The sequence below is a fragment of the Marmota marmota genome, unplaced genomic scaffold (genome assembly GCF_001458135.2).
Source record: "Marmota marmota marmota unplaced genomic scaffold, marMar, whole genome shotgun sequence".
Taxonomy (NCBI): Eukaryota; Metazoa; Chordata; class Mammalia; order Rodentia; family Sciuridae; genus Marmota; species Marmota marmota.
In genome coordinates this window covers 48,160,793-48,181,757 of record NW_025999977.1, presented here as the reverse complement: position 1 = coordinate 48,181,757, position 20,965 = coordinate 48,160,793, and the positions used below count along the sequence as shown (strand labels likewise).

General features: G+C 43.2%; 1 protein-coding gene across 2 annotated transcripts in view; it reads left to right on the top strand.

Annotated features, from left to right (window-relative positions):
- Positions 1-20,965, top strand: part of Vsnl1 (visinin like 1) — a 102,036-nt gene that overhangs the window by 38,292 nt on the left and 42,779 nt on the right. The window contains exon 2 of one of the 2 annotated variants that reach the window (XM_015479955.2): positions 2,868-3,034. In XM_015479955.2, coding sequence (XP_015335441.1) covers positions 2,873-3,034 — 162 coding nt within the window. In that variant the 5' untranslated portion in view covers positions 2,868-2,872. Of the gene's footprint in view, positions 1-2,864; positions 3,035-20,965 lie in introns of those variants that run through there. The other variant, XM_048804785.1, reaches the window with a different exon arrangement.

Below are 20,965 nucleotides of genomic sequence, written 5' to 3'. Positions count from 1 at the left end.
ATCTCCTGCCAGCCAGAGAGAATAGTTAAGGCATCACAAATGATCTGTGGACAATTCCAGTTTTCTTGAATTGATACATTGTTGAGTTTCTAAAGGCTCTTGGGAGAGGTGGTTTTTAATACCCTTTAATCCATTTTTCCATCATTAATACAAAGTCATTTCTGAGCTTGTGGTTTTAATAAACCTGTCTTTTCCAAACAAGGCAGCCCGTCTGGCAGAGAAAAAGAACCTTCTTTCATCCCTTCCTGGAACTGTTTCAGGTCCCTCTGACCTTCCTGCTTTTGCTCCCCCTGTTCCTTCCTCTGAAATAACGTTTGTCCTCCAATCTAAGATTATGCACTGAAGTCTTGTGGATCCAGGTTCAAATTTCCAGCTTGGCTCTGCTGAGCTGTGTGATCTACAAGTCACCCAGTGTGCTGAGATTCAGGGAGCTGCCCTCGTCCTTGCTGCCCAGTTGTCTTAGAGTTAAAGTGTGAGAAACGTTCCATTCAGTGCCTACTCCACAGGCAACATTCCATATTGAGTGGTTCTCTGTTAAGTGAGGTTCTAGTTTAATAGTGAAGGTCTATACTTCTCTACTGAAAAAGACAAAGTGAAGTACTGAAAGGTTTGGCAAAAATACATTTTTTTGATTGTCAGGATAACCATGAATTACAGTTTTCTTACCCAAATTAATTAACCCTGACACCTGAGTGCCCACTTGATTTCCAAATCCAGCTGTGACATCCCACAACTTACAATTAAGAGACAGTTGCTAATAAGAGACTTGGAACTCGAAATCAACAGCAAAACATGAGAAGCTTCACAGTAAAGGACATAGTTGCTGACCCCCAAGTCCTTCTCTCAAACACAGGAGCTTGGAAGGTAACTGACAGCCAGTGCTGTATGCAGCTAGGATGGGGCTCGGGTGGAAGCTTTCCCTGCAAGTAGCAAGCATGGTCAGGTTCTATTATGGTGAGAGAGTTGTTCAATGTTAGGGCAGGTTACTGACAGTGGGTGTGGAGTCTCCTTTAGGAGAAGCTTTAAAAAATAATAACTGCAAAGTATGTGATGAGATTATCCCTCTTGACTGTAGCAAGTGTAGACCTGCCTGGATCGAAAACCCATTTCAAGCATGTTGCAGAATGAGGTCCACTTGCACAAATTCTTCAAAACTTAACTCACTCACCTATGACTCGATTTTAAAGATCTTCTGGTATTTTTCTTATTCTGGTTGTCCCTCAGATTTTCAAGATTCTCTTGACCTTTTGAAACACTCTGAGGTTAATTTGTCATGCTTTACTTATATTATTATTATAAAACAGAAATCTTAAAGGACATTCAAAAATATATCCTGAATTTTCCAGCACGAGTACAACTACTATAATAATTTCTAAATATTCTTTTGGGTCTTTATTTACCTACTCATTTCTTAATTAACCATCACAGTAAAGCTGAGAGAACTTTATTATATCTGCTTAATTTAGTGAAGAAATTAAAGACAGCATGGTTAATTAATACTGCCCTAAATAACACATAAGTTAAATGGCCATGTGAGGAGTAAAAATTAGGAATGACTCCAAATTTTTTCCCATCCCCCAGCATGCTAATATGATGTTAGCCACACACCTATCATTAGTATAGGTAACATTATCTTATGTACTATTATTTTCCTTCCTATCAATAACTTGGAATCATGTTAACTAAAGTTCACCAACTAATCTCTAGAAAAAGCCATTAAAGTTTTGTTAATTCTGAAGATGAAGTATAGGAAGTTTGTAAAAATGAAAGAAGTAGAAATTAATGTGAGTTATTTTTATTTGAAAACAAAAAGCTACAGCTTTAGAACTAGGTCAACTAAATGCACTATGATTACTTATCCAGATCCCCACCCCCGTTTTTTTTAACTTTTGGTGGTGGTGGACTAGGGAATGAGACCAGAACCTTACACATGCTAGGCAAGTTCTCTATCACTGAGCTACATCCCTGGCCCTTTCTATTTTATTTTGAGGCAGGGTCTCACTAAGTTGCTTAGGCTGGCTTCTAACTTGTGATCCTCCTGCCTCAGTCGCCTCCATAGCTGGGATAACAGATATGCACCACCACACCCAGTTCTAAGCCATTTTAAATATTTTTTTATTTGTTGTTTTTAGTTATACATGATAGTAGGATATATTTTGACATATCATACATACATGGAGTATAACTTCCCATTTTTGTGGTTGTACATGATATGGAGTTATACTGGTTGTATATTCATATAAGAACATAGGAAAATTATGTCCAATTCATTCTACTGTCTTTCCCATTCCCATCCCTCCGTCCTTCCCCCAACTCCCCTGCGTTCAATCCAGTGAACCTCTACTCCTCCCTCCCAACACACCTGTCTTGAGTCAACATCTACATATCAGAGAAAGCATTTAGCCTTTGGTTTTTAGGGGTTGGCTCCAAGCCATTTTTGATCAATTGGTTATAAAGTCTTCTTATTGTTCTTGTCACTAACCCCATTGAAAATCCCTGTGATCTAAATGTAGAATTAGACACCTGGGCAGCAAGTGCTAATGAATCATAACTCACAGACGGAGAACTAAATGCTTCCATGCACTCGATACGAACAACACAAAGAGGAATGGCTGCCTGGTTTCCACTTGGGGGTCCATGCCTTGTGACAGGTGACACAAGGAGAAGGGTGAGCCTTGCAGCCCTTGAACTGTCCAAAGAGTCTTTTTTGCTCCTATTTTTTCTAGAACACAGAGTAGAGTGAGGCCGACTTGGGGGACAGTGATCAGACACCCCAGAGTGAGTCCCAGCTAAGGGGCTGCTCAGATCTCCTCAATTATAAATGGGCACCGCCACGGCACTAATGACCTCCCTTTGCTTTTCTGCAGGCAGAATGGGGAAACAAAATAGCAAACTGGCCCCCGAAGTCATGGAGGACCTGGTGAAGAGCACGGAGTTCAACGAGCACGAGCTGAAGCAGTGGTACAAAGGGTTCCTCAAGGACTGCCCGAGCGGGAGGCTGAACCTTGAAGAGTTCCAGCAGCTCTACGTGAAGGTAGGGCGCCCAGCCTTTCATTTCCTGGGCTGGAAAATACTGTCTCGGTGAAATGTAGCTTTATGTGGGATTTTAACTGGAAGGAGTCAGTTTGTTTCAATTCTGGCAGTTTTCTAACCAAAAAGAAAAATGGGCACTTTTTAAAAATGCAAGTTTAAAAGTATTTAAAAAGTATTTGTGTGTGTGTGTGTGTGTGTGTGTGCGCATGTGCACATATACATATGTTTAGGGATGAATCAAGGGGTTTCTGAACAAGAAGAGTAATTGTTAAAACACTGAATACTGTCTGAAAGATGATAACATCTAGTGAAAAACCAAAGAATCAGATAATTGGGTTTGCTGATAATTATTAGCAGGTTTCTAATGACAACATTGTTTGGCTTTTTAAAGGTTGGGTGTGTGTTATCTCTGTTAAAGGGAAAGTACCTGAGAGAGCTGGCTGTGGTGGCACATACCTGTAATCTAGGCAGCCGAGGAGGCTGAGGCAGGACAATTGCAAATTCAAAGCCAGCTTTGACAACTTAGAAAGGCCATAAGCAACTTAGAGGGACCCTGTCTCTAAATAAAACATAGAAAGGGCTATGGATGTGGCTCAGCAGTTAATCACCCCTGAGTTCAATCTCCAATACCAAAAATAAAAAAATAAATAAACAAAGAATAACTGGGAGGGATTTTTCACCAAGAAAGATCCCTCTTATATGCCATAAGAACCCAGATTCCTACAACAACCCATTTCAAAGGAAAAGGTGTGATATACCTCAGCATCAATGCCTATATCATGGAGTCTTAACTTCTTACATTATTTAGAAGCTACTCTTTGCCTGAACATTAAATGGAACTGTCCCATAAAGTATGATTTTTTCTTAAGTCATAGTGTTGTGGTTTGTCTATGTTTATGGAATTGTGTTGGTTCTAGTTTTGGCATGACTTAAGTCTTTCCATTTTGTGTATACTGTGTAACAATATACATGTGAAAGAAATACATTTTTTAGCTACTTCTGACTAAAATACCAAATAAAAAAACATTGCTTTTATCATTTAATTGAGCAAATGTGAATTGGGGTAATATGAACTCTTCAGATACATATGTGTGTGTGAGAAGCTTGTATCGAATGTTAAACATTGTCATTTTCTCTGAGGCTAAATATTTCCTGTAGCCTGTGATCTAACAATTTCACTCCTGCCCGAGTTCAAGAAGGGACATGTATAAGAATGCTCACAGCTGCAACAAAACTTGAAAGCAGCCCAAATGCTCATCAAAGGAAAAATGGAAAGTAAGCTGGAATATTTTTACAATAAAATATTACACAGCAGTCAAAATATTTAAACTCCAGCAAAAACACTAAAGGCAAAATAAGTTTTAACAATTCTAAATTAAACAAAAATAAAATTAAAATATGTGTTATAGGACTACAAATAAATGCAATAAAATGTTATATAAAAGAAAGCAAAGAAAGGAATGAAAAATACAGGATCCAGGTCAATGGTTGCTTCTGTTGGGAAGAGGTAAGACAGGGAATGGGGAATGACAGTGTGGTGAAATATAGACTGTGTCATAATCATAATTGCTGTTTTTATTGGTAGATTTGCAAGTGCTTATTGCATTAAAAGCCAACTAAATAAACGACAAGCTATTGCACGGGCCACTGAGAAACCCAGGCTTATGTCTAATCCAGTGTTGTGTACCTGGGGCCCCACAGGTATATACAAAATTATTTCCTGAAATGTGTGTAGAAAGGTATGGTGTGTGTACATGTTATAAGATCACCATGACATTCCTAAGAAGATTGATTAATTAATTATTATCTTATAGACATCTTTATATAGAGATACTGATAAATGCATCCATTTTTTAAGTGATACACAATACTTTTGCAGAGAAGTGGGATCAATGCATTTCCAAATTGTTACACCAGTCACTATAGTTTTCTAAGTCACATCTTCTACCACCTTCTCACCTGGAGTTAGCCTGTGCTTCAGGACTATCTTTACTCTTAGCCCCAAGGAATGTACAGACAAATGAGAAGTCACTTTTCTATCACTAACACTCGTGGAAGTATCACCCTGTGGTCAGAAGAGCACTGGATGCCTATTCCTCATTATTTGTTTAAATTCGGAGGAGGTTAGCCTTTGAAGAAATCATTGAAATGCAAGAAATGAGGTCTTTCCTTCCTCTACTGAAAGAATTCAGCACTGACAAAGCCCCTGCCCCAAGCTAGAGGCCATGTGAACGTTAAGCATAGCTCCGTGCTTTGTGGTACAACTCATGCTCTTGTACCAAAGCCATCTGCCACCTCCCCACCTCACCCCAAGTGCAGTGGTTTTTGTTGTTGTTGTTGTTCGATAAAGGGCTATAGGACTCTCTGAACTTAGTTGACTCTCTCTTGGCAGCCTCTTACTTCAGCCTCCTAATAGTGAGATCCAAACTTGGCCTGTGCTTTTGTGTCAAATAGGCAAAAACCAGGCAAAGTCTTTTTCTCCTTCCGGAGTTGTCCAAGGACAGAAATTGGGGAAGAATCACAGAAGAAATATGCCACATACACAGAAAAAGAAAAAAGAAAAAAAAGGAAGTTCTGATAAGCTAGAAGGGAGAGGCAGGGAGAAAGATGTGGGTTATGTAAGAGGCCCAGGAGAGGGACTGATGAGGAAAACTGCCTCTAATGCTTCTGAAAAATGCAAGGATTCAGCAAGACACAGTGATTATTCTGGAGAACGGGCAGTCTGCAGCAGTTCCTTCTCTGCGTGGGGTGGGGATGAGCCAAGCTGACGGAGGCCTTTGCCCTTCTGTCACTGCAGCCAGCCTGGTGCAACTCCTGCTGCTGACCTGACTGTCTCAGGTTCCACCTCAGCTGCTCCGGAACCCATCCTGATGAGCTTCAGCCAGGGCTGGGGAGTGGGAGACACCCGTCTGCAAGGCCAGGAACTACCAAGCTCAGCTTCAGAAGCCTCTGATCCCCAAGGTCAAGGCACTTGTACACGAGGTCTGCTGTGAAAACATTAGAAAGCTGGGGGTGAGGGGATAGAAAAAATGAGGCCATTTGTCCAGCATCACCAAGAGTGAAGGCAGAATGCACACTCCAGTGGGGAATACTTCCACGCGGCTCACAGACCAACCCTTCCACCGGAGTCTCAAGGCAGCTCCTTGGCAGCCCACCCACCAAACAGCTGCTGGAGTGAGCTTTGTAAAACAGGTGCGGCATGATCCTTCCCAGTTCCATGCAGCTATCATCTTTCAGTCCTGAGGAACACGGCACCTCATTTCAATCGACACAAACCCCAGGGCCTGTAACAGAGCCAGCCACAGATCAGGCATTAGTGTATCTCCTCAGGAAGTCCTATGATGAAGAATGAAGGACTCTCCAGGTCCCCAGCTAATGGAGAAGACACAGCTATCCTCACTCCTAAGAGGAATGGCACATGTGTCTGGTGCTGAGGCAAGAATGGAAAGAAGAGAGGTTGATTTCAAACCACAGTATTAACACAAGAAGTTAAGTGATGCAGTGGTAGGAGGAGCACTTCGCTCTGAGCCTTAGAAGACAAAATATTCCTTAGATGATAGTTTTCAACTTTTTCAAGCTCAGTGCCTATTTCAGCTAAACGATCACACACACACACACACACAAACACAACCCCGATTCTTATGTTGAAGCCCTTAAGCCTCAGCACTGCAGATTGTGCCTGTATGTGGTGACCAAGTACTTAAAGGTGATTAAGTTAAAAGGAAGTCATTAGGGAGGGTCCTATTGCAGTTCAACTGGTGTCCTTTTAGGGGGAAACATAGGGAGAAGACAGCTGTCTACAAGTCGATCAGAGAAAGACCAGTCCTTCGGAGACTTTGTCTAGGACTTTCAGCCTCCAGGACCCAAGACAATACATTTCTTTAAGCCGTGTAGTCTGTGTACTGTGCTATGGCAGCCCTAGAAAAGTAGTACACTTCCTTTCCTTTTCTGTTGACATGTGCAAACTCAGAGCCTTCTGTAACTGATAAGAGGACACCTTCTGTCAGGAATGTCTGACACCCCCGCACACGGGGATGTCTGTGTCTCTGGTCACAGAAGTTATAGCAGATGCTCTGTTATTCCCACCACAGCACTGCAGCCGATAGGCTGGGAAGAACTTGTATTTCATCAACCGAATAAAGTACCTGATTTTCTCCCCATGAGAATTTCCTGTTTCCAACAATCATTTTAGTTGCCAAATCAAGATCATGAATTAAGATGGAGAGCGTGCAATTTTAACTGTGTTTTCACAGAAGTGGCCACAGTTTTAAAATGAAGGCCAACTCTAGAGGAAAGCAAGCAGCCGTGTGAGAGTGGAAATGTCCCTATCTCAGGGTCCTCTTCCTTGGAGGACTGATGCCATTTGTAATTTGCATAGCTACCATAACATCAAGGCCAAAGGAACCAAGGAACCACCTGGAGTCCTGTAAAGAGCCCTAAATAAACTTTGATATATGTTTGCAGTTTGACTTCCATAATTATTCTCATCACGAATCATTTGGGCTAGCACAGGTTGAGTCAAAAGGTAGTCACAAGGTTATTTGCAAAAAAAAAAGGAAATAAAATAGGATTTGAAATCCGACAGATATGAGAATCAATTCTAGCTGTACTATGTTTACAGAATCTCTGCCTCTCTGAATTTCAGTTTTCTTATTTATGCAGTGGAAATAAGAGGGCCTGTCATGTCACCTCACTTGGTAGAAACCCAAGGAAAGAAGGGATGTAAAATGATGTACAACCCATCCTAAGTTGTGTTTGTCATCATGATTGACAATTACCCTTGGAGGGCCAAGGAAATGCATTTTATTTCACATGCCAAGTTCCATGGCAATGTAGAATGGGATACAGAGGAGGATGTGAAGTTTAATGGGAAAATGTACCCTAGTCAAACAGCAGTCCACTATGCATTCCAGGGTGGGACGGTGGCACAGGAGGCTGCAGCATGGGGCTGTGCCATCCTAATTCCCCAAGTAGGTTCTTCAGCACTGAGTTCTGTGTCCTCCCAAGCACAAAGCAATTCCCTCCTCCCAGCTGCCAGACAGGATGTAGTGTAGCACTGAAGGACCTTTTTTGATGCATCTCGTACCAGTAGCTCAGTGCCCTGACCCTCACACCTGTCCTCCAGAGAGGAGGCTGCCTTGTTCAGTCCCTGCTGCTTATCATTTTGCAGATGAAAGAGATCCGTTCTTAGGGGCAACTAAACAGCCAAATGCTGCTCTGCTGGGCTCTAGCCCAACTCTCCTGAATCTCAGCCTTTTTCGTTGCACAAATTTTTCTTCTCAAAAGAGTGTTGGGTATCAGTGAGGCAGCTGGCAGGTGCCCCTGAGACAGGTGTGAGAGATCTAGAATCGAATATGATCATCATTGATTCAGCATCACTGATTTTAGTAAAATTCATTCACATGTAACAAGAGTTCCTGCCAAGTCATTCCACATCACTCCAAGTGATCATTTCCTGAAGAGCTTTGTGATTTGGCCTTAGCAAACGTTTCTTACAGCTCGTCTAAGAACAAGTTCATTCATTGGTTCATTCATCTTCATTTCCTTTGTGCATTCTGTAGGACAAATACTCCATTGTCACTACACCGTCATCAGTGCACTCAACCTCAGGGCGCTTAGTTTCACTTAACAAAGCCATTTTTATTTTACAGTAAAATATATACATGGTGTTCGATAATAACTTTTCTAGTCCAAAAACATTGAAAAATAAGTCTACTCATGAAAGTTCTATTGACACAACTACCCAGCAACATATACTAAAAAATAAATAAATAAATAAATGATATCATAAAATCAGGAATATTTGGATATTTGATAATAAAGTATTTTAATAGAAAAAGAAACATTGTTAATATTTATTCAATTAATTGCAATACTGGGGATTGGATCTGGGGTGCCCTACCACTAAGCTACATATTCCAGCCCTTTAATTTTTTTATTTTAAGGCAGTATCTTGCTAAATTGTCAAGGCTGGCCTCAAACATCCATCCTTCTGTCTCAGCCTCCTGAGTTGCTGAGATTGGCAAGAAACATTAAAGTATAATGAAAATATTCTGTAATTCTCTGTGTGGTTTTAGAATTTCACTTTCAAATTGTTTTCATATGTTTAATAGTCTACTATCAGGAGTAGGTTGTTCTTCTTGAAATTTGTATGCAAACATATTATGCATATAGGTCATAGGTGTATAACCTTTGTTTTGTAGAATATAAAATCAAAAGTACTTGTTGAGGTCTGCTCTATTGGTTGTGTGACTTGGGATAAGAACCTTTATTTGTGTTATTCTAGGCTTTAGCATCTGTGCAAATGAAAAAAAGTTGATGTCTTCCAATAGCTCTCAAAGTTCAGCATACGTCAAAGTCACTTGGGCTGACTGCTCCTTGGTAGAGTCCTGGGTCTCTTCCTCAGGGTTTCTGCCCTTCCAGATGGTTCTATGAGGAAAATCTATGGATAATGTTTTGAGAACTTGTCTAGACATTAACCTGGGAATGTCCTGAGACAGACTGGGAGTTCTATACACACTGAAGCTAGGTAACATGTTATGTATCTCTCTCTCTCATTGCCTTCATACAGAGTTCTGTAGTCCCAAGAAAAGTTAATAACCAAAAAAGATGCTTCTAGCATTGACAGACTGAATATTCTAGGTTCTATGACAACTGGTATTGAATCTTAATTGACAATAAGACAAAAAGAGAAAAATCACCTTCTACACTAGATAAATTTCACTGGCATAAGAGTAGGAATAATGATTTCAATTCTGCACTTTGTTGAATGTGTTGCAGTCGGGAGGTAACTTTTCGTCTGGTTCATTCAGGACATATCAATTAAGCTTTATTTTCTTTAAAGCTCCATGTCAATGCAAATGGAGAGACAGACTCTAGTGGGATAAACTGCAATCCCTTCTTTCCCTTCATTTCTGGAGCATTCCATGTGCCAGAAGCTGTGAAGCACTGCGTCTGTGGAGGAGAACATCAGATTCCCACCCAGGGGGAGTCTGAGCCATCAAGAAGCCTGTGGTCAAGAGAGATTAAAACAGATGCAAACAGCCACAACACCAGGTCTCCTGTGATCAAGAAGGGAAGGGCCAGGAGGTTCAACGAAGGCTGGTTAGGAAGGTGGGGATGAGCTGATTCTCAAAGGAAGGGTGGATTTAGACATGAGGAGCTGTCAGTCTGCTTGGAGACTCTAACATCTCATTGACCAAAAACCCAAAACTTAAACAAAATATACCTATTGTGATTCAGAGCCCGGAGTGTCCATGGCATTGGAAGAGGGGTCGCTATGTGAAGTACATTAGGTTGGAGCAAAATAAAAATAAATTAATTAAAAAAAAAAAAAAAGAAACAACCCATACAAACCTCTTGGTAGTCCCTCAGAGATAGTCCAGAAAGCAAGCTATGGAAGAGGAAGTTTGTCCATGTCCGTGCTCCTGCCATGGGCCTCTCTTCTCTTCTCCCTCCCTGTTTTTGTTCCCATCCTTTCTTTCATTGCCATGTGCCCCATCTTACCATTGGCTCTCTGGATTCTCACTGTGGCCTGTGATGGAGCTCTTGGAGGTGGCACCCCCCTAACTTAGAGCCATAGGAGTTGGAAGGCCAGGAACCTTGGCAACAGGTGGCAAGCAGTGACAAACCACTGGCTGCCCAGCCTTCCTGCCACATTTCTGTGCTTCTGTGTCCTCTGGGCCACATTCAGGAGCACCATCCCAGTGCTGCTCTGGCTGGCTTCATTGTGGAGCACAAGGGATCAGATCCCCTCTCGCTGCTCCACCCTGGCCATCCTATAGGACCAGGGCAAAGCTTCTCCCTGGGGAATCCTCCTTGGTCTTCCCAAATCTCAAAGCCAGAAGGAATCTCTTCCTCTGTCCCCCACATCCTCATGACTTTAGTTGGCACCCACTCCAACTTCAGAAAGAATCTTCAGATTTTCCACACAATTCTGCAAGCTCTTCTTACCTTATCACTAGGGAGATTCCTTCCCTTCTCCCCAGAGCAGATGCGATGCAGCTTACTAAGAAGGCAGGATGGCTACCTAGCTCTACCATATGCTAGCCATGTAAATGTAGAAAAGTCCTTTATGCTTATAGTTTTGTTAAACAAAACAACAAAAAACTCTGACCCTTAATTTTCTCATCTGTGAAAAGGGAAGAACACTCAGAGCCTTGCTTATTTTATAGGCTCTTGTTGTGATGAGAAGGTGTTAAGAGTGAGGGGTGCTTTGTGAATGATGACTCACCTTGCCCAGGTGTGGTTGATCAGCAGCTCTGTGTTAGGTACCTGAGCACAGGAGGCCTTATAGACACTGAACAGCCCAGTGTCCCTGGAGCACTTACTGCCCCATCAGATATTCTATCAAAAGAAACTAACAAAGATGAGTATTATCGCTTCTCAACATCTGATCCAAATCAATTTTGAAAATAAAACTCTTGGCTCAAAAGACATTTTTTGGATAATCAGTTTGGAGGGATTCAGATTCTGCTTGTTAATACGAGGTAATTAGGAGTAAGAGCACATTAAAAATCTGTTGGGCAGAGCTATAGACAGAGCATTTTAATCCCTGAGGGAAATAGACATTACATAAGACACATAATGTCATCCAGATTGGGCTGGTGAGGATGTTGCAACTTTTAGTGAGAACCTGGGAATTCATTTCCATTCAGAATGTTTACCAACATGATTGAAGCTGCACTTCAACTTGAATTAATGTGGAAAGCAAGAGCTGGGTCTGAAATCTCAAGGAAGAAGCAACAATAAATGTGATTTCTGGGAAAACAGGGTCCCTCGTGAGGCTCCAAGGGCATTGTGTGTTGGTAAGGTTGTCTCAGGCCAAATCTAGCTTACTAGTGCATTTTGCATTAGAGAGAGAGAGTGCACCCCAGAGAGGTCCAAGTGATAACCTTCCCCTGTCTCAGTGGAGTGAGATTACTTCAGATGGCTTCCACACCCTAGGGTTTTGCTCTCCTGTGATAGGGCAGGTGTCAGTTAGAGGGATATCAATGGTAGGGCAGGTGTCAGTTAGAGGGATATCAATGGTCGTTGCCACTATGATATCCTGAAGGAATGCTATTAGCTGATACCTTAACTTCCTGGTCCTCAGGATAAGGTTGGAAAGATGCCTTTAGCTGCCACTCAGCCTGCTCTGTTCTCCTTTTTACAAATGAGGATGTTGAAGCCCTTTAGAGGGCAAGGGGGAGGAGCTCAAGGTGAGCCCACTTCTTAATTGCTCCAACTAACAACCGAGAGGAAGTATCTCGACTCCAGCCTGATAATAAGAATTTAAAGCCAGAAGGCCCTGCTCTGTAAAACCTGTCTCTGCAGCCGATTGCCCAAGGACAGTCTATTTCTAGATGGAAATAGAGCCAAAGAGGAAGAAATAGCCCGTTTCCATTACATGGTTAGACTTGAATAGGCAAAGTCATGCATGGGTCTCCCAGTGTAAAGCTGTTTCACGTTACTAGATTTTTCTGACCCTTAAAATGGTGATATGGACTTGTATCTGATATCATTGATCAACCTGGGGTCTGGGAATGAAGCTTATCTCTAGTGGCCAATGGAGTATTTTCCAAAAGAAAACTGTCTCCTTCAATGTTCCCTCCCTTGTCCCTGCTTGGACTGGTTCTTGGACCATTCGCTGTTTCTCCAGGGAGGTTGCTATGGAGCTGCTGGGCCTGTGCTGTGAGGGCCCTGACATTGCTGTGAATGGGATCATCCCTGACCTCTCCGTCAGCTTCTCCACGTAGGAAGCGCACTCACTGGGGAGAGATGAGAGATGTTAGTCGTAGAATAGGTCAAAACCTATCTAACTAAAATGTCTGAGAACCTCATTATCTCTATCTCAGGGAAATCCCTTTGAGGATAGTAATGCAGAGAAGCTACCAGTGGTCATTCACTTTCCATAAACAGCTACCAGTGCAGTCCATAACAAGCCTGTAGCCAGGAGCTCTGGGGGTATGGGTTTTGCATCAGACTTCCACACTCCCCTAGGGCTCCCAGCCCTGAGGAAATGCAACAAGCTGTGTAAATAATTAAAAGAGGAAGAAAGCAATATTCACCCTAAGACAAGTACAGGAAATTTTTGTATAAATATCTCCACTGACATTTTCAAGATACCTTGAAATTTAAGTAGGATTTGTAGCTTCAAGAAAGACATTTTTATCAGGAAGGTACAACCTTGATAAGGTCATAAGACCAGTGTCTTAGTGCATGTGAGTTGCTGTAACAAAATACCATAAGCTGGATAGGTTATAAGCAGAGAAATTAATTTCTCACAGTTCTCAAGGCTGGACAATTCAATGCCTGATAAGAGCCTGTTTTCATTGCTTCCGTTGGTCCCCTAAGGGGCCACTGAACTCTCTGAGGCCTTTTTTAATAATAGCACAAATTCCATTGGCTCCCTACTCATGACCTAATCATTACCCAAAGACTCTACCTCCTAATACCCTCACCTGGAGGATTTCATCATAGGAATTTGGAGGGGACACAAACCTTATGGCAGGCTGGAAGACAGGAGAATAGTGTAAGGAATAGCAAGCAGTTCTGTTGCTGAAATATTAGATAACCAAAGAGGTATTGGGGTAAAAGTGGATCCAGGTCACACAGAGTACTGAACACCTAAAGTCCCCAAGGTTTTGCAACCGAGTAGCTTTCTAAATGTCTAACAGGCAAACCTTGCCAGGATGTGTTCAAAGACCATGCACACTGGTGGCCTGGAGTTATATTCTTAACAACAGAAGGGCTAGTACTAGGAATGAGAAGTTACTTTTCATTTTTCCCTCTTCAAGGTTTCCTGTGACTCAGTGAGCAAAGCTACAGGAGCTTGCATGGTGCCCTCCAGCAAGTGACTCACAAATGAACTTGTTGAGTTCTTCATCGAGTGTCTATGGTCTGTCCCTTGTGTGTGCAGCCCTGGACTCCACGCTGGGGGATCAGCAGGTTGGACATCCACAGACATCCATGATGAAGCTTCCAAAACCGACAGGTGCAGCAGCCCAGAGGCTAAGTGGGGTTATCAGGGAGCCGAGGCTTTGGGAGCTCAAAGAAGGGAAAGAAGAGAGCAGGGATTCCTGGACAGAGGGGCTGGAGCTGAGGGACAAAAAGGATATAGACACACAGAGCAGAAAGAGTCCCTGCACAGAGTAGACGAAGAGCAGGAGGAAGAGCAGGGGTAAGCAAGACTCACACCCTGCTAAGAGCATGCTGGGATTTTCCTTCACGTGGTCTGTCTATCCAGCCTCCCTGTGGCAGAGGCTGACTACAACCACAAGGTTATTCAGTCATCCGGGTTCCATTCCCAGCCAGAGCTATCTGCCCCGAGCCCACCACTTGTTTAGAAAGAGGCTTTTCCTGGGTCTTTGTTTATGCCACTTTTCAAAGAGGAATGGGTGGTGTCTTACTGAGGAAGATGTGGATTTATTGACATTCAGGCAATAAAATGAGTATTCCTGTGAAGGCCAGCTGGGCTGCACCCATGCAGTCAGACCCCCACACCAACACCAGTTTTTCTGTTGAAGGAAGCCCTCTTCTCTAAAAATAAAGATAAACTCAACATGTTTCTGTTTGAAAGCACAGACAAATGGGCGTCTCATCAATGCAGTTCACCATGTCTTCAGGGACACATGCAAAATGATGCTGTCTGTGTTTGCTCATTTTTCGCTCATTGTGTATTTTTTATTACTAAATGGCACATATCTGTGAGGTAAAGTTACATGCATTATCATCGTGGTCTTGCATCTTTCTATCAGAGACACAGGCAGCAGCTCTTAATCTATTAGGTAACAGCTGGAAAGACAGCAGCTCTGAACCACAGGAATCCAGGCTCTGCCCTGAGGAGCTGTGAGTTCTTGGGCAAGTCCTTCACTTCCTTGATTTTCAGATCCTGCAACTGTTAAATTGTTCTTCATGTCCATCTTCCAAGTGCCTGCTGTTCAGTCAACGGTAACATCACTCTCATTATGACCAAGGTCCTGGTGAGAGGAAGGGGTGAGGAAGCTGGCCTCGTAGTGTGCTTGTGCTACTCAAAATCTTCAGGGCCTGTTTATCTCCATGCAGCCTCAAGTGTCCACCTGCTCCAGGGGACTGTCCCTCTGTAGTAGTGGGGAGGCTGTCTGGACTTTCACGGCACTAACTAGACTTATTCAGCACCCCAGCCTGTCTGACCAGCTCCCACTGCTCCTGTGTGGAACATGGTAGGAGAGACAAGGTTGCCCCTGGTACAGATGCCAAGGAATTCACCCAGTGACTGGGGCAGTGAGTGAGGAGAAAGCAAATCTCCCTGCCCAGCATGCTTCTGCAGTAGCCAGTGACAGCCCGGAACATGTCACACTGATTGGAGAAAAAGGATCAGGGAGAGCACACTCCCCAACATGACACCCAGGCAGGGTGGGGGCATGACAGAGTCCCTTCAAGGGCCAGCCCATGGGAGTCAAAGCATCCCATACTAGGTATTGGGGTGGGGAGGCAGGCAAGGACTCTCTTTTCCCTGTGCACTCATCAATCTACTTTCTGTCTGCTCCAGGGAGACTGGCACACCCTGGGGGTGTTGACGGACGGGCTGGTTGACTTTACAACATAAATGCCATAGAAAACCAAGCACTTTGATTTATTTCTCAAATGTATCAAAGGATGGTTAGATGGACAGAGGAAGGAAAGATAGATGATACCAGCTAACACTAACTGTTCATCGTGTGTCAGACAGTTCCAAGCCCCCTGAATATGTTAGTTCATTGAATCCTCATGAGGGCGCATGAGGCCAGTGTTATTATTTGCCCCATTTTACAAGTGAGGAAACTAAGGGACAAAAGGTTAAGGATCTTTCCCAAGTATTCCAACCCAGGCAGTTGAGCCCCATTGCCAACTCTCTTTCTTAGCACTGTAGGACAGAAGAGGCTGGACATCCGAGGAATTTTCAGGAAGTAGGTTTATTGGTGGCAGGGTTCAGAGGGGCTATCACCTACAATTCTCTGGACCATGAGTCTGGAAATTCCTCTAACTTTATACCCAGTGAGGGGAAGGGCTTGAAGGTTTACATTTTTGTAGGAGTCTACGTAATAGTATTATGCAGTAACATCATCAAATCTGCAGCCAAACTTACCTTTTGTAAGACAAAGCAATTCAGCCCTCACAGAGAATAGTAAGTCCTAAACCACTTTGAGCTCTTTGCAGATATTTTTGCTGATATTCTATTAATAAGAACAATTATGGTGAGGGTTTCTGGAGAAGCTTAATTAAGATTCTTTGGTGGAGGAGAGGGTGCCACTACCCTAGGCAGACAGATCCTTGATGGAAGTAGTCTCCATCATGCCGATTCCATTATGAGTGTGGTTTCTGTGGTTTTCTTTACCACAGTCTAGAAACATTCACATATGTCCAATGCAGTTCCAGATGACTTCTAGGATGAAGTGCTGAGAGGCAGGAGGAGAGAGGGACCTGGACAGAACTGTGACCAGGTCCAGCTCTTACACCCTCCTGCTGCTTGGCAATGGTCAGGTTCTTCATTCTCTGAGACTGATTGGTCTTATCAGACAGATGGAAAAGATCTGCTGTGCCTGCTTGCCCAAGTAGTCACGAGAGCTTGACGAGGCAGAAGGTCTGGCAGCATCTGTGTTTCCAGTGTAAGGCCCCCTGGTTGGCAGTGCTGGGGGCTGGTAGCAAACCAGAATGGGTTGACTGCCTTTGAGGTTGGAAAAGCCCACCCTGAGAATAACAGCTTCCTTCTCAACCAGAAATGATGGCCACAAAATTATGGGCTCATACACCTTCCTGCCCGCACTGAGGAACCACAGAGGGGTGGCTTGGTTAAACCAGATGCCACGCACTGTTGGTTACTAGGAACCTCTCTCTACCCGTTCCTCTCTGGCCACCGTCTTTCTCACACTGAAGAGGCTAAACACCCAGTGGCAGGCCTTCCTGGACTTATCTCACACATTGGCATGTTACCTAATCCTGGTGGAAGGGGATCAGAGGAGAGATTTGTTTGTGCAGGGAGTTGATCGGGAAAAGGGTGTTCTCCCTCCTAGAAAGATCAGCACACTGGGTTTTGTGGTGTCTGTATATTTAACTGGAATTGCTGCAGTTGATGTTCAATGGTGAGGGCTGTGACTCCCGAGACGAACACAGCGGCATGGAAAGACAGAAAGACTGGAGCCCCTGATGATGTCCCTGAGCTGCACAAGAGTCCTAACACAGTACCTGGACCTCACATTGTATGGGATAATCAACCCTCTGTGGTCAAGGCCATCCTTAGGTAGGTCAGAAAGCACCCAACTTAGGACAATTGAGAATGGGGCTGAGAGCCAGGAGCCCCACATCCTGGTCAGGGGGCTCCTGTCTACTATCAAATCATGAAATCTGATCCAGTTACAAAGCTCTTGGGATAGAAGAACTGTTTACTAGGGGGGTTAGAAATCCCTGCTGTACCTCCTGCAAAGAGTATCTGTAAGACCAAAGGAAACATTTTTGATCTCCACTAGTACTTTGTTGTAGAGATATAGAAATGAATAACATGATAGACAGGCACAGATGGGAGTGCTCCAAGGGCAGAAAGAGTTCAGGATGACTGAAGGAGGCTGGGGAGGGGGTAGGAGAGGGAGGTTTTTCTTCCTACCTAGACTAAGGGAGTCAAAGCACACCACTTCCTTGGTTCCTTCAACACCAAGATCCTAGAACCCATGTGCTCCTGTCACCAGATCCTTGCTGGACCTGTGTATCCCTGTAACACAGGTCACTTGACACCAGGGCCATCTCCTTATCCAGCTGCCCACAGGGAGGGGCTGTGCTTATCCCTCTCTGTCTCCAGCTCCCAGTAACAGAAATGAGTGGGTTGATGGAATAAATTAATAAATGAGTAAAAGGGTTCTGTCTTATAGCTTCACTACAACTCAATTCAAAGAATAAATGAAGGAATAAAACATTTTGAAGTGTGTTATCCAGAGTAATAAACTGCAGAGATTCACAATAACCCTTTCAATAGAGAATGTTAAAATAAGTAGAAAGCAATATAACAGCAGAAGAACATGGCTCTCATTCTCAGAGTCAAGTGGCTAGCTAATTTTCTTGTGAATGCGTGGAGTAATTACCAGCAAAAGAGTAGTCAATGAACTTCCCTAAACACTATTTTCCCAAAGAGAAAAATGAAAGAATAAAATGTAAAACTTGAGATGCCCAATATGAAAAAGCTATCTGATTACTTGAAAATTAGTCTGCTTATGTTTGAGTTTATAATGAGATTTTCAGAGAAAAATGCGAAAACTGTAAGTATTTTCTTGTAGGAAAAAAATGCAAGGCAGACCATAAAGTATATAAATGGTGTCTGAAAATAGATAGCTTTGTCTGCTTTCTAAGTAAATCTCACTGCACAGTGAAGGTAGGACTTATTTTTATCCATGTTCTCTTTAAAAATGTGACATGTCTACCAAAGGCACTATCAATGATGACATCGTGTTACAGCTAATATGTTGTGGCTTTGCAAGTCAGTCCCAGTCAAATCTCTTGCAGACTTGGAAGCTGGTGCCCAGAGACATCTTTCAAGATGACACAGCTGGGTTACCAGGGTAACTCGTTGGATGAGGCTCTAGCTTGCTTTGGGAGACATTATATAAGACAAGACCAACTTGGAAGAGTCAAGGAATATCCTGGGGGTGAGAGCAGATGGAGATGTTGTCCATTCTGCTTTCAGGATGAGGACATAGTTGTGACATTTGGAGATAGGGAGCATGAGACACCTGGGTCAGCCATCTCAATGCAAAACCTTTATGGTCAGACTAATGGAGAAGGCTCTTGATTATCAAGGATTCTAGTTGATAGAGAATCATAACAATATATATCAAATAAGGATAGTCATTTTCTTAAGGATAAGTCTCACTATTTATTATTAGATTTCAAAGATGTTTTAGATTTCCTATTATTTTTGTGTTAAGAACATATGTTAATGTGTGCTTATTATTCAAATAGATGAACGACTCCCATAAAAGACAAAAATCTGATTAATTCATAGAGAAGATAGTAAAAAACTGGGGACCCTGAATATATGAGATTTTATAGATGTGCATACACACACACACACACACACACATATGCTTTATTATGTGGATGCCTCAGTGAGGATCAAAATTCATGGGAGTGTGACAGAAACTCATGTGGCATCCACATAACTGAAGATTTTTCTTGCTTGCAAAGTCTAAGTTGATCTAGCAGCTCTGCTCTGTGAGTCACCAGAGTCCGGGTCTCCTTTTCTCCCAGGGCATTGTTCTGATTTATATGACCCCATTAGCTCAACACAGTGTCACATTCTAGCTTGGGAATGGAGAAGACAGGAGAGGCAGGGGAGTGAAGATGTGTGGCTACATGATGGCCCCTGGGGATGGGATAGGAGGCCCTGCCAAGCGGGAATGGACTCGTTCTTTGTGTGCCTCGGCTTTACCCTGTTCTGCTGCCTCGGCTGGACCTGACAACTGACCCTTTTACTCTGTCCGAGGTATTGAGGACTAATGGGAACTTCATCCAAATAAAGTGTTGAACTGTGACCATAAAGGTCCCATCAATTTGTCACTTCATATGCTGCAAGCAGTGGTATTTTTCTTTAAAATGTGAGAAAGTGTTATCTGTAACTTGATGGGGAAGACTCCTGGTCACCTCTGCTTGATGCTGACTTGGGAGCCCTGCAGGGTGTGCTGCAGGACTGGTAGACCATAAATAGGGCTCCTTTTTCTTTTCTTACGTCTGTTGGTAGCAGGGACATTTACTTCCCAATATGACTTGAATACCACATAAGGAGTAGATCAGGGAGGCATGAGACAAACGTGGCACAGGATGAGGGACAAATGACCAGCAATGGTTGAGAGATGCTGAGACAGAGGAGCTTGGTTGGACCTCTAGTCACTCTCATAGTGAGATTAACTGATACAGAATGACTGTTTAGTCTTTGTATTTCACCCATCCATTTATCTGCCCATTAACTCATGAAGTACTATGGAGCATCTACTCTCAAAACCCCCAAATTAAGAGCTGGAGATACTGAAAGGAGCCAACAGCCATGGTCCCTGCTCTCGAGGAGCTCAATCAACGGAAGAGACCATCAAGCAAACTGACGATGGCAGGGTTGGGGTGTGATACCTTATAGCATGGGTGAGGCCCTGGGTTCATTCTCTGGCACAAAAAATAAATAAAAGATTAAAAACACCAAAACTGGAAATGATGATCCAGTGAGCTAAAAATCGCCCCCCAGATGCTGTTGAAAAACAGGAAGTGTTCAGAAGAGACTCTAAGAAGGTGTGTTGGAAGAAATCGTGCTCTAGCCCCATCTCAAGTGAAGCAGGTGGCGGTGGAAAGAAAGGGCTCCAGGCAGCAGGAAGCATTTGTAATCTTTTTTCCCCCTTACTAAGATTTATTTCTTTTGAGTCCTACTCCACAAAATCATCTTGCAAGGCAAGATCCTAGGTATTTCTCAGGCACTCTAAAAATACATCCATAATCTAATGGAAACAAGCATGTTGGCAAGACGTTCCCCTTCCTGCCCATTAGTCAGCCCTTTATCAGAGAAGCCTTGTCGAGGACAGAGAACATGATGTTGGATCGCAGAGTGTCAGTGATATGGGGCTGCAGGCATGCAGATGGCAGGGGCTTGGCCCTGAAGCTCCACTATGTGTTTCCAAGGAAACATCCTCTGAGCTCCAGCCAGGCAAGGGCCACACTTAGAGGCCCTGAACTCTGCTTGCTTTGACCCGGTGGTGCCAGAGTTGGCTCTTATTTCCAAAGCAAATGAAAAGCTTTGCTGGATAAAGCAAGTTGTTATGGCACTTTTCTGGTCCTGATGGTAGTTTTCAAAAAGAGGAAAGAGAAAGGGAAAGGAGCTAATATTTATTGAGTTCCTACTACATTTCAAGTGTGTGCTACAAGAGAAACAGAAGATAGAGAGGATCCCCTGGAAGCAGAATTGAGT